A 25,035-nucleotide genomic window follows, 5' to 3' on the forward strand; every position below is an offset into this window, starting at 1 on the left:
TTTAAAGTACAAACCCTATTTATTTGGCTCATGCTGAACATAAGTGGGGGAAAAAAAACAAAGAAAACCGACCGATTGCTAGAACAGAATGATTAAATCTTGCTGAATGTACATTTAGATGAAATCCACCCAAAAAATGTCTGCCCCCAGGGATCATGGTCCTTTGCTGTTAAAAAAAGGTGCACTTATTCCACATGTACCCAAATAAATTTACACTCATTGCTACCCTTACAGATAAATAATTATAAACAAAAGGTAACTTAGAAAAAAAACAATAAAAATCCTTGAAATTCTGTTGTCTGGAAAAACAAAAACAATCCTTTTTCAGCTGACACAGGGGCTGTAGAGCATGCAGAATCCCAACTTTCACGATGACCTTTGAGATTCCGGAAGGTAGATGAATCACAGAGGGGCTTGCGTTGCATGCCGTAATGGAAAACAAAGACGTGATGGAAAACAAAGACGTGAAGCGTCACAGTAACAGAGGGGCTATTAATAAATGAAATTCAACTGGTTATGACCTAACACAAAGGAGCCTCTATTGTTCCTGCTCATAGTGTTTACAGGGATCCACAATCAAACCTACACAATATCCCCCAAAAAAACAAAGGAAAAGCTGAATGGACGCCGCTCAGGAATGGCGATGGGCACAGGCTGCAGAGCGTCTTGATAGAAAACAGCAGCTACATACAAAGGTAGAAAGGATGATTTTCTGTTTATGTTAATGTCTGTAGCCAAAGGCAACTGTAAGGGGGAGGGAAGGGGGGGTCATCAAAAAGTCCAGCCTCTTGTCAGGGGCAATTGGAACCTTCCGTTCTCAGTAAATCCTTCCTCTGCTGCGGTTACCACGTCCTCCCCATCCCCTGCCTCTGCCCCCCTGGAATCCACCGCGCTGCTCTGTAGGATAAACAAGGCACAGGTTAAACGTCTGATTACATGTGGTTAAAGCACACGAAAGATGCAGTGTTTCTATGAACGTCAGCAGGGCCAGAACTAGGGCTAGGCACCTGTTTGAGTGCAAAGGTGAGGGGGTACCAGGCACTTACCTCTTCTGTCTGCATTCCCCTAGTTCAATTCCTTGTACCCCCCACCACTGTGATGATCAATTAGGGATGCAACGAATCCAGGATTTGGTTCGGGATTCAACCTTTTTTCAGCAGGATTCGGCCTAATACTTCTGCTAGGCCGAACTGAATCCTAATTTGCATATGCATGGAATCGTTTGCAAGGGATTCAGGGGGTTTCGGCCGAATACAAAATAGTAGATGGATTCGGTGCATCCCTATGATCAATAGCTGGCATGGTTAGTTAAGCCCCACTGGAGACACAGAGTCTATGGGCTGAGCTGCCATACTAGATGCATTAGGGATGCGCCAAATCCACGAAATCCTTTGTGAAACATTCGGCCAGATACCGAACCGAATCTGAACGCTAATTTGCACATGCAAATGAGGGTGGAAGGGAAAAAATTTTTTACCTCCTTGTTTTGTGACAAAAAGTCATGATTTTATGGATTGAGTTTCGGGCAGGCACCATGAAAAGATTAGTGAAAGATTCGGTCGAATACCGACCAGAAACCGTAATTTGCATATGTAATTGAGGGTGGGGAGAAAAAAAAAAAAAAAAGGTTTGTGTGACAAAGTCACATGATTTTAAGGATTTGGATTAGGTTCGGCCGAATCCTGCTGATAAAGAATACCAATCCTGGGTTCCGTGCATCCCCAATATGCATGCATAATGATTTGTTTCAGCAGTGAAAAGGCCAAATTAATGGATATCTAATATTGTGAGCAATCAGGATTGATAATGTAGCCCCAAGGGGCACTGTAACTGAATGAACTAAACTGGAGGAGGAAGTCAGACATTTCTTAAAGGGATCCTGTCATCGGAATTTGACTTGGGGCAGCTGGGAAATTGACAATATGTCTAGCCCCATGTCAGATTTCAAAATTGAATATAAAAAAAATCTGTTTGCTCTTTTGAGAAATGGATTTCAGTGCAGAATTCAGCTGGAGCAGTGCAGAATTCAGCTGGAGCAGCACTATTAACTGATTCATTTTGAAAAAATTTTTTTTCCCCATGACAGTATCCCTTTAAGTTCCATTTCTTTAGTTTTTGGCCCCATAAATTAAATCACAGACTTACCATAGGAGAAAGCTCCCACATTGCCACTGTATTTGCCGCTGGGAGGGTTGTAGATCTGCCTGGAGTCTCTTTTTGGTCCCACTACTGGTTTTTTGGGTGGTGAAGTAGATGAAGTCTCATCACTCATTCTCTTTTGCCTGGAAATGAATAATAAAAGTCAGCAATCAGCTGCATTCTCTGGTGTCAGCTAATCACACTCCAAACTGTGATATTAGGAGGACTCTGATACAGAGGAATCTGCATTTCTGCCACCTATTATCTGTGTGTAACATTTGGGAAGACACCTCTATACACCCCAAGTGACTTATTGCATGTAAACTCTGTGGTTCCAGAACCAGACATACCCTGAATCAGTCTTCTGGACTGGTTTCCAGGACAACGTCACTGTGCTCTTGTAGGAGGGAGGATTGTGGAACAGGTCCTGGAATAATAAATCATTATAGCATTGCTTATTTTAGAAGTACAACAAATGAATAATTCTGGTATAAAAATTAAAAATCCAATGCCATGACCGCCCCGCAAAAAAATAAGATTTTCAACATACAAGCAAAGGGAAAGTAACATTCAGAAAAAAGAAAAACTTACCTTAATTAATACGTTGATGTTGTTGGTTATTTTCAGAGCAACGACTTTAATTTTGTTCTGTGGTGTAGAGCAGAAAAGAGTTAAAAAAAAAACAAACTTGCAAACCAGTAGACGTCTAAAAATGAAGTTATGTAGTGATAGGAAATGACCCAGTGTTTTGCGCAGCTCCTGATGGGTGAGGAGTCAGCCCACTGAAGGGCCTTACAAGTCTCTTATAATGTGCGACAACAGATTGTTAGCAATCTGGTTGGTGCCTTACCTCTTCTGTTTTCAGAGCATCTCCAGATTTTCCCTGAAGGGTGAGGCGGAGCTGACGAATATAGACTTGGAGACCCCGAGCAAAATACTGTAACCTGCAGATGGAGAAACGGGTCAGCGTCTTGTATGAAGTGTACAGGGAGGGCATGCCCCTAGTTTGTCAGTCTCTCTATTGATAAGAAACTATACCCCTACTCTGCCCCCTAAGCATTATGTGAGATACATATTCCCCTTTCCTGTCCAAAGACTGCAGATGTCCAGTTATTGCCCTATATCTTGCTGAACTAGCAATGAAAACGCTCCAATGCCCGTCTTAAAGCCACAGTAACACTAAAGAATAAAAGTGTTTCAAAGGAATGACAATATAATGTAGTGTTGCCCACCACTGGTAAAACTGGTGTGCTTGCTTCAGAAACAACTATAGTTTATATATATTTTCACTACTTTAAAAGACTTTCATTTTTGTTGGTGTCACTGTTCCTTTAAGAGATTGAAAGAGGGGTTGAAATTCAATTCAATCGTAATGAACATTATAGCCTGTATAACTAGGCCCCTCTTACATGAATAGGTTTACGTGAGCATTAAAGGGGTGGTTCACCTATAAACAACTAGTTGTTTCAGATAAATCACCAGAAATAACGACTTTTTCCAGTGACTTTCTATTTTCCATGTGTCAATTTTTTCTAACATTGAAGTTTAAAGTGTAATTTTTCAACTTTCTAAAGCAGCTCTTGGAGGGGGGGGGGCGCTGACCCTGTAAACTGTTCTAAATTGATACATTTCTTTGTAACTGCTGAGCAGAATCTCTGGGTTTCATTACAGGCAGCAGTTAGAATTGATACAATAGTCGCTAATACTCCCGAGATGCTGCTGAGAAATGTATCAAGTAAATGTTGCAGAATTGTGGTTCACCTTTAAGTTAACTTTTAGTATATTATAGATTGGCCAATTCAAAGCAACTTTTTAATTGGTCTACATTATATATTATTTTATAGTTTTTTAATTATTTGCCTCCTTTTCAGTTCTCAAATCGGGGTCAATGACCCGATCTAAAAACAAACGCTCTGTGAGGCTACAAATGTATTGTTATTGCTACTTTGTATTATTCATCTTTCTATTCAGTCCCTCTCCTATTCATATTCAAGTCTTATTCAAATCAGTGGATGGTTGCTAGCGTAATTTGGACCCTAGCAACCAGAATGCTGAAATTGGAAACCGAAGACTTAAAAACCAAAAATAATAAAAAATGAAAACCAATTGCAAATTGTCTCAGAATATCTGTCTTTACATCATACCAACAGTTCATTTAAAGGTGAACAACCTCTTTGATGAGGCTTCTAAGAAGTATATTACAGGCAGTAAAATCTTCACCTGATTTTGAAGTCTTTTAGCTTCTCTGCGTCAACTTTAGCAATAAGGAAGTCCGGCAACTTTCTCCCGAGCTGGTGGAAACTGAACAGTAAACATTCAACGTAGCTAAACTGAAGTTTGGGCTCTTCATTGGCAGCGCTGTCCCCATTCTCAACCTCTTCAGGAGGAAGTGGCATGAATTCCTGTGCAGGTTGGAAGAGAGGAAAGTTATTCTTTATTGCCATAATATACAACTACTAATGGAAATGATACAGGTTGGTGGTTGATTCACACTGCAAATATATTCTCTGTAATAATAAAACAGTAGCTTGTACTTGATCCTAATTGAGATATAATTAATCCTTATTGGAAGCAAAACCAGCCTATTGGGTTAATTTAATGTTTACATGATTTTCTAGTAGATCCGAATTACAGAAAGACCCATTATACGGGAAGTCTCAGGTCCCGAGCATTCTGCATAATAGGTCCCATATCTGTTTTTAAATAGTGTAGAAACATAAGCACTTCACAGGAAATAATATAATGTGTTTAAATGTTGCTTAATTAGAACAGGTTTTACAAATGTTAATATTAATCCGGAGTTTCAAAAGGTACCACAGGACATCAGGAATTAAAAGCTGCTTGGAGCTGCAGTATATCAACAGCACAGGGCCCAGTTAATACACAGTAATATAAATAATATGATGAATAAAATCAGCAGATGCCTGGTTCTCCTCACAGGAAACAATGCTTCATAATTTGAAACATAATAACCGCGAAGCTTAAAGTGGACCCGTCACCCAGACACAAAAATCTGTATAATAAAAGTCCTTTTCAAATTAAACATGAAATCCAATTTCTATTTTTTATTAAAGCATTCGTAGCTGTTGTAAGCTCATTTAAACATCTCAGCTGTCAATCAAATATTGTCTGCCCCTCCTCTATGCCCATGGCATAGAGGCGGGGCAGACAATTACTTTCACTTTCAATTCAGCACTTCTTAGATGTCACAGCTCTCCCCACATTCCCCCGTTCTCTTAACCATTTAATTGTGTAGCCAGGACATGGGGATGGACATCAGGTCCCACATTCTGATGCACAAACAAGATTCTGAGATGATACAAGACTTGTCTTAATAACAGTGTCCACAAAATGGCTGCTGCCTGCTTGCTATCATTTTGAAATCCCAGAGTGAAGGAAACCAGATTCAAATAATTTATATAGTGTAATTAAAGTTCATTTTCCTTGACTAATCTGATAAAATAGGATTTTTAATAATTTTTTTGGGTGACGGGTCCCCTTTAAAGGGGAACTTTCCTAAAAATGTAAATTTAATATAAGCTTTATCATAATGAAATCAGAAACTTCGGAAATACAATAAATTAAATATGCAACATAATTTCTGAAATAATCAAGTTTATCTTCATTATTCCTGTCTCAGCATCGGTTTCTCTTCATTCTGTCTTCATGCAGCAATTGAGTGTCAGATATTCATTGACAGTTAGATCCAATATATCTAACTGTCCCCCCCCCCTTATATCTTATAAGGGGGGTCCCTTTCCTAGCAGATGAATTTGAGCTCACTCAAATAACTGAAGCTCCTATTAAATTTTCATTTTCACGATAGTTCCCCTTTGACGATTATATGATTAGTAAGTATGAACCGTACCAGCAACTTGTCGAACAGTTTGTTCAGATTGGATTCAAGTTTATCCATGTCGCCACAGAAGGAGCTCATTTCAGCCAGCAACTTTAACACCTGCATGGAACAAGGACACGTCATTGCTGTGGATTAAACAAGGTACAAGGAAAAGCAAAAGTGTTTAAGGGTATAGGAGACCCCCCTGCAAGACTTACCTCTAGCTGGACATCAATGCCTTCAGCTGGGCTGGTGAGAGAGCTCAGGATGGGAAGCACTTGCTCACAGAAATAGGTCACGAATTTGGTGGAGTGGACATTCTTCTGCAAGTACAAAACAGGTGGGTGACGGAGAGCAGTGTGTCATCCAAAATCTACTATGCCCACTAAAGCAGCTCTCTTTGAGCCCTCGTTTATTTACAGTATAAGTATTGTTTTGGTCAAGCTCAATACAGAAAGATCACGGACAATAAATAGACCCTCGGAGGAACAGCTGCCTTTAATGAAACCCACAGATTCTGCTCAGCAGGGACAAAGATAAGAAATGTTTCAACTAAATATATCAATTTAGAACAGTTTACAGGGTCGGCGACACCTGTCATCAGAAGGGGAAAAATTACACTTTACACTTCAATTTTAGAAAAACCGTCACACACAGCAAATGGAAAGTCATTGGAAAAAGTAGTTATTTCTGGTGATCTATCTGAAAACAACTAGTTGCTTGAAGGTGAACCACCCACTACCACGAAAAGGAAAATTTAATATAAGCTTCACCTTGCCAAAATAAGAAACTTTCAAAGTACAATCAATTAAAAATGATGTACCATTTATGAAATAATCAAGTTCTTCTTCACTCTCCCCCTTCTGAGCAACCTGTGCTCACTTCATTCTGCCTTCATGCAGTAGATGGAGTCAATTTTTGATTGAAAGTTAGGTCTACTACAGTCTTTGGGGGGGGGGGGTGCACCCTTCACCTAGGTACTCACTCTTTATAAATAACTGGCTGGAGTTTGTCGAGTTATTCTGCTAAAAAAGGAAGCCCCCCTAAAAGACGTATTAGATCAAAATCTGACTCACATCTCATAAAGAGAGACAGTTGTGGAGAGTGAGATACTGAAAAGCAACTTGATTATTTCTTAAATATTAGAGCATTTTTAATTGTTTTTATTTAGAAAGTGTCTTATTTCAGTGAGATGAAGCCTATATTAAATTTTTATGTTCACGATAGATCCCCTTTAAGTCATCTATCTTGCAAGAATTGCTCAACTCCTCTAATGGCCTTGCCAATAATACAGGTATCATTTATAACTGCAAGGTGCATGGTTAGTCACATTAAACAGTGCTAGTTAAAACGCTGTTCAGTAAAGGACTTCCATCATCCAGAATATGGAGATTGGTTCTTTATGCCTTTCTTAACTAATTCCAGGAAAGATGAATGTATATTGCAAGGGGAAAAAAAGACAAAAGCAAAGCAAAATAACGTACGGAAAACAAAGGCACGGCCTGCCGCATGCACTGGAGCAGTCGATCTACAGAGTCGGGATCTGCAGGGTTTAGCGTTTGATGCAGCCCCGCCTGCTCAGAGACCAAATCCACCAGCTGCTGTCTGCCACTGACTGTCTGCAAGTTCTTCAGCGCCGACAGGATCTTCATGAACAAAACAAACTCTTCTCCAGTGACATCATACAGAACCTAAGTGGGGGCACAGAATGAAGGTCACAGAGCTGTCACACACTGCAGACATTCACCATCATTTTATATGCATGTAAACCTCACGGCTTTATACCTTTTTAGACTCAGAGAATATGTAATCGTCCACTTCTTTTGTCAGGATATCCTCTGGAAGCGTTTTCATCTTGGTGGCCAGGAATTTGATGGCTCTCTCCCGTACAACATCTTCTCCTTGAAGAATCTGGCTAAAAAGGCCTCCCAAGGTCCCTGAAAATACAAAAGACTTAATTGGCTGTGCTACACCACATCCAGTATTTGCTACAGCAAGACTCGTGCCTTCCAGTGGCAACAAAATTTATCAGTTTGCATAGTAGTTTTTTTTTCTTATGAATACAATTAGAATGTATTTGCCAGTGTGTGTGTGTGTGTGTTTTTTTTTCTTATTAAGTTATTGTGGCTATACAGATACAAGCATATGTATAAGAGCCAGGGCCATAGGTAATTGTATGTAAAAGCCAAAGCTATTTTAGGATCGGAGTCCCAAACCATAGCACCCAGGACCCCAATACTGCCCCATTAGCTCGTACCTCAATAAAACGCGAAGTGCCCACCATATCTCAACTCCTTTTCAAGAGGTGACTGACAACCAGGAGCATGTGCAGTTGTAATCAGAACTAGCCTTCAACTGTGCATGCCACTAGCTGCTGGAGAAACGAGTAAAGGACATAAATTTAGCACAGATAGTGGCATCTGACCCCTCTGCATTTTATTATAGTGTACCAGCGCACAGGCAGTATTGAGGAGATTTTGATTAGGTTCAAGATTTGATATTTGCATGATCCATGACCAAATCCTAATCTTCATATTCACATTTGAAAACATTGAATCAATTGTGTACATAAAATTGTGACATTCACTTGCCCAGAGCTTTAAAGGGGTGGTTCACCTTCCAAACACTTTTTTCAATTCAGTTGTTTTTAGATTGTTCCCCAGAAATAAAGACTTTTATCAATTACTTTCCATTATTTATTTAAGTTTTTTCCAAAATCTAAGTTTAAAGGGGAATGTTCGTGTCTCTGGTGTTCTGGCAGCTCAGTAATTCAGATGCAGACTCTAAACTGTAACAATTTTGCAACATTCTGTCTGGCAGCTTAGTAATGCAGGTGCAGACTCTAATCTGTTGTAATTTTGCAACATTTAGTTGATACATTTTTCAGCAGTATCTGTGGAGTATTAGTAACGATTGTATCAATTCTAACATATGCCTTTTATGGAACTCAGGGATTCTGCTCAGCGGGGACATAAATGTATGAATTAAATGTATCTATTTAGACCGGTTTACCGGGTTGGCGACCCCCACTGCGAGAGCTGCTTTAGAAGGTGAAAAATTACACTTTACCCTTCAATATTAGAAAAACAGACACACAGAAAATAGAAAGTCACTGGAAAGAGAGATTTTTGTACTTACCGTTAAATCTTTTTCTCTTGTCCTATATTGGGGGACACAGGCACCGTGGGGATGAAGATCCTGCAGCTGGAGACCGGACACTAAGTAGTTAAATTCTGACTCCTCCTCCTGCTGTGGGCTTCATCCCCTGTCTCCTCCTAACCCTTCAGTTTCGACCGAAGAAGGAGCATAATGACCCAAAACAGAAGAGGAATCGAAAAACCCCCTAGAAAAACTATATATATCGATATATATATATAAAAATTTTTGGTAACAACCCGTAACAGTGTTCCAACCATAAAAACTAACTTGTATAATAAATCAGTGTCAAACAGGGAGGGAAGGCCTGTGTCCCCCAATATAGGACAAGAGAAAAAGATTTAACGGTAAGTACAAAAATCTCTCTTTCTCTTGCCTAATTGGGGGACACAGGCACCGTGGGGATGTCCCAAAGCAACCCAAGAGGGCGGGACACTGAACCCCAAGGTGTTCAACTGATTACAGCCTGCAACACCTTCCTCCCGAAGCTGGCTTCGGCTGAGGCATGTGTGTGTAGCCTGTAGAATCGCGTGAAAGTGTGAATGGACGCCCAAGTGGCCGCTCTGCAGACCTGTTCCGCTGAAGCTTGGTGTCGGACCGCCCAGGATGTGCTGAGAGAGCGTGTGGAGTGAGCTCTCACCTTGAGTGGTGGTGGTTTTCCCTTCACAGCATAAGATCTAATGATCGTAGAACGAATCCACTTAGCAATCGTAGACTTGGCTGCTTTAAGGCCGCACTTCGGTCCAGTAGGAATAATAAAAAGAGCATCTGTCTTTCTAACATCTTTAGTAGCAAGCAAGTACGAAGAGATGGCACGAACAACATCCAAGGTATGCAGTTTACGTTCAATAGGATTAGCGGGTTCCGGGCATAAGGAAGGCACTACCAAATCCTGGTTTAAGTGGAATTCCGACACCACCTTGGGTAGAAAATCAGGAGTAGGTCGGAGTACTACCTTGTCTTTGTGTATGATGAGGAATGGTGATTTGCACGAAAGAGCCGCCATTTCAGACACTCTCCTCGCTGATGTGATGGCCAAAAGAAACACCACCTTTTCAGTCAGTGTGGACAGAGGTAATGAGTCAATAGGTTCGTATGGGTCTTCCTGAAGAACAGAGAGCACCAGGTTAAGATCCCAGGGTGGTACAGGATAACGATACGGGGGTGCCAACCTAATCGCACCCTGAAGAAAAGTTCTAATATTACTCCGGAGCGCCAACTTTTCTTGGAGAAGAATGGACAATGCAGATACTTGAACTTTCAGGGAACTGACAGCCAGGCCCTTCGTCAATCCCTCTTGCAGGAAGGAGAGAATGTCCCGTTCTTTTGCTTTCTGAGGATCCGTACCTCTGTGTTCGCACCAAGTAAAAAAAGTTTTCCATACTCTGTGATATGCTTTGGCAGAAACAGGTTTGCGCGCCCTTAGCATGGTAGGGAGTGCTGCTGCTGGAGCTCCCGCTTTCCTGAGAACTAGGGCTTCAATAGCCATGCCGTTAAAGCCCACTGACGAGAATTCGGGTGAACGATGGGCCCCTGCGTCAGAAGATCTTCTCGCAGAGGAAGATGGAATGGTTCGTCCTTCGCTAACCGCACTAAGTCCGCAAACCATGCCCTCCTGGGCCAAAAAGGTGCTACCAGAATCATCTGGGTGCCTTCTCGTTTTATCTTCTTGATGATTTTTGGTAGGAGGGCCAGAGGTGGGAATATGTACGCCATGGGGAACCTCCAAGGAATTACCAGGGCGTCCACCGCGTGAGCTAGCGGATCTGAGCTTCTTGCCACGAATCTTGGAACCTTCCGGTTGCTTCGGGACGCCATCAGATCGATGTGTGGTATCCCCCATCTGTCCACGATGAGTTGGAAGACCTCCGGATGGAGACTCCACTCTCCGTGATCTATTGTTTCTCGGCTTAGGTAGTCCGCTATCCAGTTGTCGATTCCTGGTATGTGGACCGCCGATATCGCGGGTACGTGGTTTTCTGCCCATGCCAGGATGTGGTTTGCTTCCTGAAGGGCTGCCTGGCTTCTGGTGCCGCCTTGATGGTTTATATATGCAACTGCTGTTACATTGTCGGACTGGATCCGCACCGCTTGACCCTGGAGTAAGGGAGTCAGGTGTTCCAGGGAATAACGAATTGCCCTCAGTTCGAGGAGGTTGATGGAAAGCAGTCTCTCCTCTTGATCCCAAAGGCCTTGGACCGTCGCTTGTTCGAGTACACCTCCCCATCCGCTTAGACTGGCATCCGTTGTGAGAATTATCCAGTGGTGGGGGGGAAGGGGTCTTCCTCCTGCAGTGCGATGGGGCTGGAGCCACCAGTTGAGCGAGAGTCTTACTCGGTGCGGGAGGAGAATCTGGCGGTCGAGATTCTTCCGATCCTTGCGTTGTTGCAGCAGAATGGCATGTTGAAGTGGTCTGGTGTGGAATTGAGCATAGGGGATTGCCGGAAACGACGCTACCAACGTCCCAAGGGTTTGCATGGCTACCTGGAGAGACACATAGGGAGTACTCATGAGGTTCCGTACCCTGTCTTGTAAGGTGTTGGCCTTGTCTCTTGGGAGAAAGACTCTCCCGTTCCTGGAGTCCAATATTAGGCCTAGGTATTCTATCCTCTGAGTCGGGACGAGAGTGGACTTGTTGAAGTTGATCAGCCAGCCTAGGGCTGTCAGGGACTGTAGGACCTGGGCTGTATGGCGATGTGCAATGCTTGCGGATGGGCCTTTGACGAGTAGGTCGTCCAAATATGGGATGACAGGTATTCCCATTAGTCTTAGCTCCTCCAGAGCTGCCGCCATCACCTTGGTGAAGGTTCGCGGGGCTGATGACAGTCCGAATGGAAGTGCGACAAACTGCCAGTGCCTTCCGTTGACGAAGAATCTGAGGAACTGGTGGTGAGCTGGGTGAATGGGAATGTGAAGGTAGGCGTCCTTGATGTCGATGACGGACATGAATTCGCCCTCTTCCATGGCTGCCAAAACGGACTGAATTGATTCCATCTTGAAATGGCATTTTTTGACAAAGGGATTGAGGTCTTTGAGGTCTAGGACTGGTCTCAGAGATCCGTCCTTCTTGGGCACCATGAATAAGTTGGAATAGTAGCCTCGGCAGTAGTCTGGTCTTGGTACTGGTTGTATTGTGCCTGTTAAGGCAAGGGTCTGGATGACCCCGAGGAATTTGTCTATGTTGATCTTTTGACGAGGTAACCTTGATATGAAGAATCGGTGGGGTGGCCTTTGGGTAAAGTCTATCAAAAGTCCTTGTGAAACCACCCGAAGGACCCACTGGTCCCTTACTTTTGTTTTCCACACCTCCCGAAAGGATTGTAGGCGGCCTCCTAGGGGAATCCCTTCGGGGGTGGGCACCCCTTCATGTGGAGTTGGACTTGTCCTGAGAGGGCTTAGCTGGGGCCTTGTTGGACGACCAGCTGGTTCTCTGCTTGTTTTGGTAGCGAGAACGGAAACTAGAGCTGGCCTTATCCGTCTGTGTCTTTGTCCTTTGGCCTTGCCGAAAGGGACGAAAAAATGGTCTTCTTTTGAAAGGAGGACGTTTGGTTCTTGTCTGCGGGAGTAGGGTGCTTTTACCACCCGTTGCCTGGGAGATAATCTTGTCAAGTTCAGGTCCAAACAGCAATTTGCCTTGGAAGGGAAGGCTGACCAGAGAACGTTTGGAAGTTATATCAGCAGACCATGTTTTCAGCCACAGGAACCGACGTGCCGCCACAGATTGTGCTGAGGCCTGGGCCACCATCTTCGCTGCATCGATTGCTGCGTCGCCTATGTATGAGGTAGCATCCGCTACTTGAGACAAGAGGTTGTCTGTAGTGGGATCCTCTGAGCCAATAAGTTGTGCTACTTGCTCCACCCAGACTTCCATGGCCTTTGCAACCCAGGCAATAGCGAAAATTGGTCGAAAGGCGGAACCTGCCGCTGAAAATGCTGACTTGCAGAACCCTTCTAGGCGTTTGTCTATAGGGTCCTTGAATGCTGCTGCATCTGCCACAGGGATGGTAGTGTTTCTGGACAGTCTGGAAACTGGAGGGTCAACTGCTGGGGGTGAAGCCCAGAGATCGGTGCACTCTTGAGGGAAGGGATATGTCTGAGAAAATCGTCTGGAGATCTGTACCCTGTGATCAGGGTGTTTCCATTGGGCCTTGATTAACTCGTCAAGTTGTTCATATGCTGGAAACACATACGAGCTCTTCTTATGTCTCTTGAATAAATTTTTAGTTGGATCAACCACAGAGACAGAGTCTTCGAGGTTCAGGGTACTGAGAACCGCTTGTATAAGACCTTCGACCTCCTTTTGTGTTCTAGGAGTGTCTAGATCTGGATCTAGGTGTTCCTGGTCAGAGTCGTCCTCTGATAGGACTTGGCCTTCCTCATCAGAGGGAGAAAATTGTTCCCTTGGGGAGTCGGGAGGGGAATGAGCTTGCCTTTTGGTGCCAGTGGGACGATCACCAAGCCTAGAGGGTTGGGAAAGGCGCTCAAGGACCTTGTCTAGGGTCTCGGGAATGCGGGCCAGATTTTGAATGCCTGCAAGTGAGAGGGATAGGGCCCTAACCAACTCAGAATCAGAAGTGCTGGCCATAGGGGGTGGCAAGGGTTCTGATGGTCTGCATGCTAAACACACTGATTCAGCCGAAGCAGCTGTAAATTTTGTCTTACATTGAGTGCATGCCAAAAAAGAGATCTGTGTATGGGAGCGTGTAAGAGCTGAGGACTTGGAGGTCCTGGGCTCTTCTGTTTTGTCTGCCATAATGCTCCTTGCAAGTTAAACTGAAATTTTTTTTTTTTTTTTTTTTGAGACAGGGTACCCCAGTGAGCTGTAGAGAGGGGATGGCAGAGGAATCTCCGTGGCGAGCAGGCCTGTGGAGATAGAGCAAGTAGGGTTAAGAGCAAGTAGGGGTAAGTGACCCTGGAGCCTAAGCCTAAGAGGCAGAGAAGGGTACTTGCCTTGGGAAGATCCTTTCCAGTCTCTGATCGATCTGCCTTGAAGAGGGACAGGAGTGGAGCAGGTAGAAGGAACCAGGGCTGTGTGCGCAGACAACAAAAATCCCCGCACGGAGCCGGCGCTGGAGCCGCTTACAGAGTGCGGCGCGGGAGAAGCAGAGAGAGAGAAGCCGCGTGAGAGCCGGAAGGGCGGAAGCGGAAGTGCGTTCCAGAGTGGAACGCAAGAGCCGCGCCATTAGTAGAAGGGCGGGCAAATGCGGCAAAAAGAGAGGAAAGGCAGTGAGTCCCAAACGGCGAGCTTTTGGGGGGTGAGTGACATATATGGAGTGTCTGAAAAGTAGTCGAGTGGGGTACAGAGAAAAGCCTACTCACCCATGATGCCAGCTGATCCTTGCCCTTCTAGTGAAGAGATCTCCCTAAAGTAAATACAAATAAAAATATATATGACACAAAAGCAACACATATATCTGTATTTGTATCAGACTATACACCCTGGGTGGATGTAAGGCGCTGCTGCAGGCCTCCGAAGAGCGGGAAGCAGCGCAGGGAGATAGGAGCAAGCCTGCAGACCTCCGTAGAGCGGGAAGGCTGTAGGGCATAGTAGGTAATAGCTGGAGAGGCGCTTGAACGAATCAATGTCCCCTTAGTGTGGCATGATCATAACACGGAGTCTTGATCAGTTGCTCCCGCCACCATATGTGTCTCCTTCTGAGGACACTAAACGAAACTGAAGGGTTAGGAGGAGACAGGGGATGAAGCCCACAGCAGGAGGAGGAGTCAGAATTTAACTACTTAGTGTCCGGTCTCCAGCTGCAGGATCTTCATCCCCACGGTGCCTGTGTCCCCCAATTAGGCAAGAGAAAAAGTCATTATTTCTGGTGATCTATCTGAAAACAACTAGTTGTTTGAAGTTGAACAACCCCTTTAAAGGAATTGTATAGTGTAAAAATAAAAGCCGAGTAAATAGATAGGCTGTGCAAAATAAAAAATATTTTCAATATAGTCAGTTAGGCAAAAATGTAATGTATAAAGGCTGGAGTGACTGGATGTGTGACATAATAGCCAGAACACTATTTCTTGCTTTGCAGCTTGGTTTCCACTGATTGGTTACCAGCCAGTAACCAATCAGAGACTTGAGGGGGGGCACATGGGTCATAACTGTTGCTTTTGAATCTGAGCTGAATGCTGAGGATCAATTGCAAATTCACTAAACAATTATGCCCCATGTGGCCCCTCTTAAAGTCACTAACTCAGAGTTAGAAAGCAGGAAGTAGTGATCTGTTCAACATCCAGTCACCCCAACCTTTATACATACAGTTTTGGCTAACTAACTATATGAGAAACATTTTTTATTTTGTACAGCCTTTTTACACTAAACTGTTCCAGGATGCCTGGAGAGAAATGTATGTATTCACCGTTAAATCCATTTCTCTGAGGTCGACAGGGGGACACAGGAGACCTATGGGGTAAAGCTCCATCCTCCAGGAGGGAGGACACTTGATTGACATTTGAAAGAGGGGGTGCCAGGACTACTCCAGCTTTACCCCTATAGCACTTCCTCTTTTACGTCAGTTGGTACCAAAGACTGGACACCAGGAAGAAAACAGATCAGGAACGCCCTTGAAACATTTAACTATATACAAGCATGAACCGGGTGGGACGTCATGTGTCCCCCGTCAACCCCAGAGAAACAGATTTAACGGTGAGTACATAAAGCCTATTTTCTCTGACGTCTCTGGGGGGACACAGGAGACCTATGGGCACTTACCAAAGCAGCCCCACAAGAAACTGGGGGGGGGGGGAGCACAGTGTGTGTGAATGCTAGCCATTTAAGACTGCACCAATGCCTGCAGTACCTTACGCCCAAATGCTGCTACCGCCGAAGCAAAGGTATCCAGGCGGTAAAATTTCGTAAAATGTATGAATGGATGACCAGATAGCTGCTCTGCAAATCTGTTCCACCTGTTTTGCCAGGCCCAGGATGCCCCCATTGCTCTTGTAGAATGTGCTTTTAGTTGAAAGGGTGGAGACTTTAATTTTGCTATATATGCTCTCCCAATAGCTTCTCTGATCCATCTTGAAATGGTCGTCTTGGATGCCGACTGGCCTGTCTTCTGGCCTGAAGGGATAACAAATAGCCGAGTTTCTTGTGTGCGCTTGATATAAACCTTGAGGGCTCTAAAAACATCCAGAGCATGGAGGCGTTTTCCCTTGGAATTCTTTGGATCAGAACACAGAGATGGTACCACTATCGCCTGGCTGAGATGGAATGCGGACAGCACCTTCGGCAGGAATGATGGCTTAGTGCGTAGCACAACTTTATCTTTGTGGAATAACAATCGGATTTGGATCGCACGACAGTGCTCCTACTTCCGAGACTCTTCGAGCCGATGAAATAGCTACCAGGAATAGTACTTTCCATGTGAGCCATTGAAGATCTACGGATGAAATTGGTTCAAACGGTGGATAGCAATAGGTTTCCAAGTGGGCGGTGGACATCATCGTGGCGGAGTTACATGTGCCACTCCTTGAAGAAACTCTAACTGTGCTGTGAAATGCTATTTTTTGTTGAAATAGGAGCGAAAGGGCTGAAATCTGCACCTTGAGGGAATTGAGTTGCAGACTCATGTCTAGACCTTTTTGAAGAAAAGATACGGAGATTTTTTCATATGAAACCCCATTCTGCTGGCACCATGAGTAGTAAATCTTCCAGACTCTATGATATATTCTTGTGGAGACTGGTTTTCTGGCCTGGAGCAAAGTGCTGATTACCTCCTCTGAGAACCCCTTTCTTCTCCAGATGGACTCCTGGAGCCATGCTGTCAAATTGAATAGGGCTGGATTGGAGTGAAGAATGGGTCCCTGTTGAAGCAAGTCTACTCTGCGTGGAAGAGGAATGGGCTCTGCTACGTCTTGTAGATCGTGAAACCAGGTCCTTCATGGCCAAAATGGGGCTATTGTGATTATGATTAGATTTGACTGTCGTATCTTCTTGAGCACCCTGGGCAGCATTGGAATTGGCGGAAAAACATACGCCAGATCGAAGTTCAATATTTGTGTCATGGCATCAATCCCTTCTGCTCACGGATCTCTGTACCCTGCAAAGAATCGGTTGACTTTGCTATGGTTTCTGGAGGCCATCAGATCTATTTGAGGCTGCCCCCACTGATGAATTAAGAGACTGAAACAATTTTTGCTGAAGTTCCCATTCGCTGGGGTCTATTTGATGCCTGCTGAGGAAGTCTGCCTGAACATTGAACACTCCCGGGATGTGGATGGCCGAGATTTGTACGGAATTCCTTTCTGCCCATTGTATGATTCTTTCGACCTCTTTAATAGCGCCTCTGCTTCTGGTGCCTCCTTGACAGTTGTCGCACTGCACTCGCACAGCCTGTGTTCTTAACTCTGTCGTCCAGTGGACTAGGGCCAGCCATATCGCTCTCAGTTCTATCACGTTGATTTGTATTTTGGACTGTTTGTAATCACACTCCTTGTGCTGGGTTTCCTTGCCATGTCGCCCCCCATCCGGTGAGACTGGCATCTGGTCAATATCGTACACTCTGGGGTGGCCCATGATTGGTCCTTGGTCAGAGTGTTGGGGTGAAGCCACCACTTCAATGAAGATTTTGTCTCTTGTGACTGTGGAAGCTTATGCATCAAGGATCCTCTCTCCACCAACGCAGAATGTTGGCTTGTAGTGGTCGAAGGTGAATTTGAGCGAATGGTACCGCTTCCATGGTAGACACCATGGAACCCAGAACTGTCATGGCCTGGTGAATCGTCGGATGGCGGAATTGTAAGAGGTTGATTACTTGTTTCTGTAGCTTGAGTTGTTTGTCCTCCGGGAGAAACACTCTGTGACAAGGTATCGAAATCCAGCCCACAGAAAGATCATTCGGTGCGATGGCTGAACTTGGGATTTGTTCCAATTGATCCACCATCCGAATTGTTGTATTAATTCGGTTGATTGACTCAAGGTTCTTTTGGCTGCTTCCAGTGTGTTCGCCTTGAGAAGAAGATTGTCCAAATAGGGCGTCACTGATATTTCTTTGAGTCTCATTGATGCTGCCGTGACTGCCATTAACTTTGTGAACACCCTTGGGGCTGAGGAAAGGCCAAGCGGTAACGCCACAAACTGGTAATGGTGATTGTAGAATGTAAACCTCAGATAACATTGATGCGCTGGCCAGATTGGGACATGGAGATACGCGTCTTTGATATCCAGAGACATAAGTAATTGATTCGGCTCCATTCCCCTTATAACTGACCGCAATGTTTCCATTTTGAATTTTGCGGCCGATATATCGGTTCAAGTCCTTGAGATCCAGAATTGGTCGAAATGTTCCCTCCTTTGTCGGCACTATGAATAGATTGGAGTAGAAACCGTAAAATATCTGTTGTGTTGTACCGGGACAAACCCTCCCATTTTTAGTAATGTTGTTACAGTTGTGGAATGCTTGCGTTTTTGTCAGATCGGTGGGCACTATGGATATAAAGAATTTCTCGTACCCAGGCGTCGGAGGAATGGTGAGTCCAAACCTCCGTAGTCTGCCTACTATCATTAACTACAGTTCTAAATGAGCTGTCCAGTCATACAGAGCTGGGCTTGTCTTGGGCTTTATTTGGATTCCAACTTGGTTGAGACTTGTCGGAGAATCTGTTGCGAAAGGTAGTTCTGTGAGGGGAACTAGAACGCTTTGTTGTTCTATTACTTTGGCCTCGAAAAAAGTTCCCTCTGCAAAAAGTGTTAGACCTAGCTTTAGACTGAGGAAGGTACTCTTGCCCCCTGAGGTTTGAGAAATTATCTTTTCCAGTTCTTCCCCGAAAAGGCGTGATCCCTTGAATGGCAGCGCAATTAGTGACTTTTTGGAACTAAGGTCAGTCGACCAATTCTTTAGCCATAGAGTGTGGCGTGCAGCTACTGCAAAGGCTCAAGTACGTGCTGCAAGCTGGGCTGTGTCTAGTGCTGCTTCACCAAAATAAGCGCTTGCATCTGCCATTTCCTGTGCTACTTCAAGAAGGTTTGCTCTAGAAGAACCGTCTTGAATCCTGATATCAGGGAAGTAGACCAAGTCTCCATGGCTCTACTGACTCATGCTGCTGCTAATGCTGGACGAAGTGCTGATCCGGAGGCTGCGAAAACCACTTTCAAGCCTTCCATCCTTTTATCAGTTGGATCTTTGAATGCTGCTGCGCCCGTAACCGGCAATGTGCTATTTCTAGATAATTATGAGACTATTGCGTCCACAAGTAGAGGTACCGTCCATTGATCAATAAGTTCTTTTGGAAATGAGTACATTTTTGAAAATTAGCTACTAGGTTGAAACTTTCTATCTGGTGTATGCCATTCATCTTGGATGACTGCTTGTAGTTGATCATGAGAAGGGAAGTCGGTGACTGTCTTACGTTGTCTCTTAAAAAGACCCTTAGACTGCGATTGTTGATCTTTGGGTGGATCAAGCTTCAGCGTTTCTATAACTGCCCTTATAATACTCTCTGCGACATTTCTCTGTCTGCGCTTGCCTCATCCCCATAGGGAGAGCTAGAATAGATTTCGCCTTCCTGCTCTAAAGAATCGGAGGCTTCAAGGTTCCTAGTTGGGGGGGGAGGTGATTTTTGGCTAGGGACTGGCCGTTTACGTTTTTTTCCCCGGACCCTTCCTGTATTTTGGACATGGCCTTTCCAATAGTGTCAGAAATCGTGCCTGCGATGGAATCAGCTAGGGAAGGTATATTCTGGAGCGAAGCCAGCGACTGAGACAGTTGAATAGCCCACGGTGGTACTCACATGTCTGCTTGTGTTCTGGGGACAGAATTTTGGGAATTTCCCTCTTGTGAAGGGGACTCTGACTGGGCTCCTTGTAACTGCGGGGAGTCCATAGGTACTAGTGACCCTTTCCCCGGTGCACAAGACCTGCAGTTTTACGTGACCACTTGGTAATTTAGAATGGCGCTTAGTGCAAGTAAAAAATGTAGCCTGCATCCACCCTGCTACTGGTGTGGCTCTACCCCATAGGTCTTCTGTGTCCCCCAGAGACGTCTGAGAAATCTAGTTTTATCATATCCCTAACTGAAACAGCTCCTTTACAAACTATCAGACCAATGCCTCCTACCTTTAGCGTCCATTTTAAATATGCTCAGCAGAGCGTTGTTCACCAGGTTGAATTCGGCAGAGTCATCTAGATGAAAGGACAAAAAGACACAAAGTTACCTTCAAGAAAAAGTAAACTGAAAAGCAGGTGTGAAATAAAAGCATGCAGGAATGACTGATGGGAAAGACACTAATACCCTTGCTTCCTATTTTAGCGGCTAGTGTACTTTGGCGAGCATCCCCATTTCTCATGCGTTTCAGTGCAAGAATAGTATGTCGGTGTCAGGCTGCTGACTGAGTACATGTCAGGACAACCTCGCACCTGGGAGAAGATAATTTGAAATGCTTGTTATACGGCACCTGACTGCAGAAGCTGCGTAAGAATATCTGCTACACGAGGAAGGTTCTCTCCGGTGGCAAATTGTGACAGTTCTTTTATTGCCTGCCGACGGATCTAAAAATGAAATAGGAACAACAAAAATAGTTATGGTTTGACAAAGCCGTTTGAAAAAGGTTACTTTGCAGTAAAAGCAAACCCAATCCTTCTTCCAGCTCGACGGATGGAAGAACCTAAGGAGTTTATGTTTGAAAGCATCTGGAGCATTTCCATTGCCACCGCTGCAAGTTGCTTACTGTAGGACGACTGTAAAACTAGACTTTCTGATACAGGCATTCATTAAAATGGGACGGGGGGGGGGGGGGGTTACCCCTCAGTGGTTCTAGTTGCTCACATACTAATTAAAGGGGCTGTTTACCTTTAAATTAACGTTTAGTATAATGTAGAAAGGGATATTCTGACACTTTGCAATTGGTTTTAATTTTTTATTATTTTTGGTTTTTGAGTTATTTAGCTTTTTATTCAGAAGCTCTCCAGTTTGCAGTGTCAGCCATCTGGTTGCTAGGGTCCAATTTACCCTAGTAACCATGCATCGATTTGAATAGGAAAGTGGAATATGAATAGAAGAGGCCTGAATAGAAAGAGGAGTAATAAAAAGTAACAATAAATTGGCCTTACAGAGCATTTGTTTTTTTAGATGGGGTCAGTGACCCTCATCTGAAAGCTGGAAAGGGTCCCAAGAAAAAGGCAAATGAAAAAAACTATAGAAAAGAAATAACGACGACCAATTAAAAGTTAACTAAAAGGTGAACCACCCCTTTACAAAACAATGCACTGGACCAAAGTGCTTCACCTGCGAGTGCCGGACCCCTACATTTGGTGTCCAAGGAATCCCTTACACCACCCTGGGCAAGTGCATGGGCTGAACTTATTCACCGACGTCTACACTGCAAGTACACCCAGCTAAAGCAGTGCAGGGATTACTTGGGTCACCAGAATAAAATGGCAGTCCTTCCTTTGGTTTGGTGTATATATTTTGTATTTTAGAAAGGGATCACTTCACTTACAGAAACATCCTCATCTTCACACAGATCAAGCTGGGCATTGAGTGCTGCATCTGACAGGTCAGGGAAATGCTTGAAGAATTTCGGGATAAACTGGGCAGCGAGCCGCTTTTCTTTCGGTCCTCCCTTTACTCCATCGAGGATGACCTGATAGGCACTTTTGTGCTGGGAAAAGAAAGAGATGATCCATTATAGGCAACTTCACAACTGCAGGAAGGCAAAGATTGTGTACACCACTGCGAACAGCCTTAAATAAATGCAGCTGCTGCGATGTGATATGAGACACAACAGCTGCACTGGAGCTCATATATAAACAAAAGGAGCTTCTGATGAAGTGACACTAGTCACGAAACGCGTTGAGCTACATATTCCCCTACCCACTATTTGTATTTTAATTACACTAATAAAGTCGCATACGTTTTAAATATTTGGCTCCACCATAGATGGCTTTGCGGAAGTCCGCATGATCACGTCTTTTTGGATTATATGCTTGCCGTTTGGACTAACCGGTTGGCGGATAAACTTTGCTCCCTCTCCTCGGCTACAGCGTCTCCCTCTCTTCCAGCTCATATATATATATATATATATATATATATATATATATATATATATATATATATATATATATATATATATATATATATATATATATATGCAGCACAATGAAAGCCAACATCTGATTGGTTGCCTTCATGTTACTGCCTAGGTGTAACAGTGTTTACAGATGACCACTAACAGAGTCTTAAAGGGGTTGTTCACCTTTAAATGAACTAATAGTATGATGTGGAGCAGGGGTCCCCAACCTTTTTCACCCATAAGCAACATTCATATGTAAAAAGAGTTGAGGAGCAAAACAAGCGTGAAAAATGTTCCTGGGTGGTATAAAATAAAGACTGTGATTGGCTATTTGGTAGCCCCTATGTGGACTGGCAGTCTACAGGAGACTCGGTTTTGCAGTACAACTGGTTTTTATACAACCAAAACTTGCCCCCCAAGCCTGGAATTCAAAAATAAGCACCTGCTCTGAGGCCACAGAGCAACATCCAAGGGGTTGGGGAGCAACATGTTGCTTACGAGCTACTGGTTGGGGGATCAATGATGTAGAGAGTGATATTCTGAGACTATTTGCAATTGATTTTCATTCTCTATTATTTGTGGTTTTTGAGTTGTTTAGCTTTTTAAATCAGCAGCGCTCCGGTTTGCAATTTCAGCTATCTGGTTGCTAGTGTCCAAATTACCATAGCAACCATGCACTGATTTCAATAGACTGGAATATGAATAAAAGAGGCCTGAAGAGAAAGAGGAGTAATAAAAAATAGCCATAACAGTATATTTGTAGCAAAGAGAAAAGGAGGGCCGACCGGCACTCAACGGATCCACAGTACCAGAGAAATTAAAAGAATAATTTTATTTGTAAAAAGTTTAAAAGTATATAAATCTACATCTCCATCCCGCCTGCGCGTTTCGCATCCATTCAGGGGGCTTAGTCATGACTAAGCCCCCTGAATGGGTGCAAAACGCGTAGGGTGGATGGAGATTATTATTATTATTAACATGTATTTATGTAGCACCAACATTTTGCTTAGCGCTGTAAAATAAAATAAATGTGGTAACATATGGAGTTACATACATCACAATCAATACCGGTACAAAAGGTGAGGAAGGCCCTATGCAGAAAGAGCTTACACTCTAAAGGGAAGGTAGTAATACACAAGATGTGGGAGTGGGCAGTCCCATTTTGTTGTATATAGATATTTCTGGGATGTTACTGGTGTTAGTTGGAGGAAAGAGAACCATTTCAGTTTTAGAGAGGTTTAATTTAAGTTAGCGTTGCGACATCCAGGTAGAGATAGCAGACATGAGTTAGGAGTTCTGGGTCGAGATCAGGAGATCAGAGATAGATTTGAGTATCTAAACCATACGATGATGTAGATTTATATACTTTTAAACTTTGAACAAACAAAATAAAATTGTTCTTTTAATTTAATTTCTCTGGTCCTGCTGATCCGTTGAGTGCCGGTCGGCCCTGCTTTTCTCTTTGCTGCGCCGCTCCCTGAAGCTGGGGTCTGGGGCTGGTGCACCCAGGGATATACGAGGGGCTGGGGGGGATATACGAGGGCTGGGGGGGGATATTACGAGGGGCTGGGGGGGGATATACGGAGGGCTGGGGGGGGGGATATACGAGGGGCTGGGGGGGGATATACGAGGGGCTGGGGGGGATATACGAGGGGCTGGGGGGGGGGATATACGAGGGGCTGGGGGGATATACGAGGGGCTGGGGGGATATACGAGGGGCTGGGGGGGATATACGAGGGGCTGGGGGGGATATACGAGGGGCTGGGGGGGATATACGAGGGGCTGGGGGGGATATACGAGGGGCTGGGGGGGGATATTACGAGGGGCTGGGGGGATATACGAGGGGCTGGGGGGATATACGAGGGGCTGGGGGGATATACGAGGGGGCTGGGGGATATACGAGGGCTGGGGGATATACGAGGGGCTGGGGGATATACGAGGGGCTGGGGGGATATACGAGGGGCTGGGGGGGATATACGAGGGGCTGGGGGGATATACTAGGGGCTGGGGGGGATATACTAGGGGCTGGGGGGATATACGAGGGGCTGGGGGGATATACGAGGGGCTGGGGGGGATATACGAGGGGCTGGGGGGATATACGAGGGGCTGGGGGGATATACGAGGGGCTGGGGGGATATACGAGGGGCTGGGGGGATATACGAGGGGCTGGGGGGATATAATGCAGCCTATAGAGAGGAAAGGAGTAGAAGGGCAGGAACGGCAGCACTTTTAACTACGGGCCCCACTGGCCCAATAACTGGAGCTTGTGCAGCTGCCGGGGCTGTTCTGGTGCCCGTGTCTCCCTCTCTCGTGGCTGCGGCCCAGTGTTTGTGTGACTGCAGGAGCGAGTAACGAGCCCCTCAAGGAAAAGGAGGGGAAACTCGGACTCACCTGCCCGACATCGTCCTTGGCGTCTGCCAGTATTCCGTAGTTCCGGTAGAGCTCCTCCACGGTGGGCATGGCTGCGGCTGTTCCCGAGTCTGTGTGTCCGGCGCTTCGCTCTGTTTCGGCCCTCAGACTCTCCCGGGCTTACGCCGCACTGCAACAGGCCAACGAGACTGCGGAAGGAATGGACGAAATGACAGAACCGAGTCTGGGCGACGCAGCGCCACCAAGCGGCTCCCGATTGAATGAGTCACTGCTCCCAATACAGGATTGAGACAGCGGCACCCGACGGCTCCTGAGGGAACTGCTTGACCGCGGCAGCACCAGACGATAAGATAATGGACTTCTAGTTTCCCGCGCACCGTTGCTGCCCATTGTGGGTAATTTATAAATCTTGTTTGGGTTCTCTGTTACTTTGATGAGTTGTAATGTCGTTTTTTTGAGTTATTTCGCTTTTTATTCAGCTTCTAGGGCCAAGGACCCCCCCCCCAGCTGCCCAAACA

At 44.8% G+C, this 25,035-nt stretch overlaps 1 protein-coding gene across 1 annotated transcript; it reads right to left on the reverse strand.

Annotated features, from left to right (window-relative positions):
• api5.S (apoptosis inhibitor 5 S homeolog) lies at positions 1-24,654 on the reverse strand. Its single transcript, NM_001086757.1, is given in 14 exon segments — positions 1-897; positions 2,146-2,282; positions 2,490-2,566; positions 2,731-2,787; positions 2,990-3,083; positions 4,360-4,541; positions 6,008-6,097; positions 6,196-6,300; positions 7,462-7,668; positions 7,763-7,914; positions 20,193-20,258; positions 20,531-20,624; positions 21,575-21,736; positions 24,539-24,654. Coding segments are annotated over 14 exon segments (1,572 nt in total). The 5' UTR covers positions 24,608-24,654; the 3' UTR covers positions 1-817.
• Positions 24,655-25,035: the final 381 nt, after the last annotated feature.

This window comes from Xenopus laevis, chromosome 4S, assembly GCF_017654675.1.
Source record: "Xenopus laevis strain J_2021 chromosome 4S, Xenopus_laevis_v10.1, whole genome shotgun sequence".
NCBI classification, from domain to species: Eukaryota; Metazoa; Chordata; class Amphibia; order Anura; family Pipidae; genus Xenopus; species Xenopus laevis.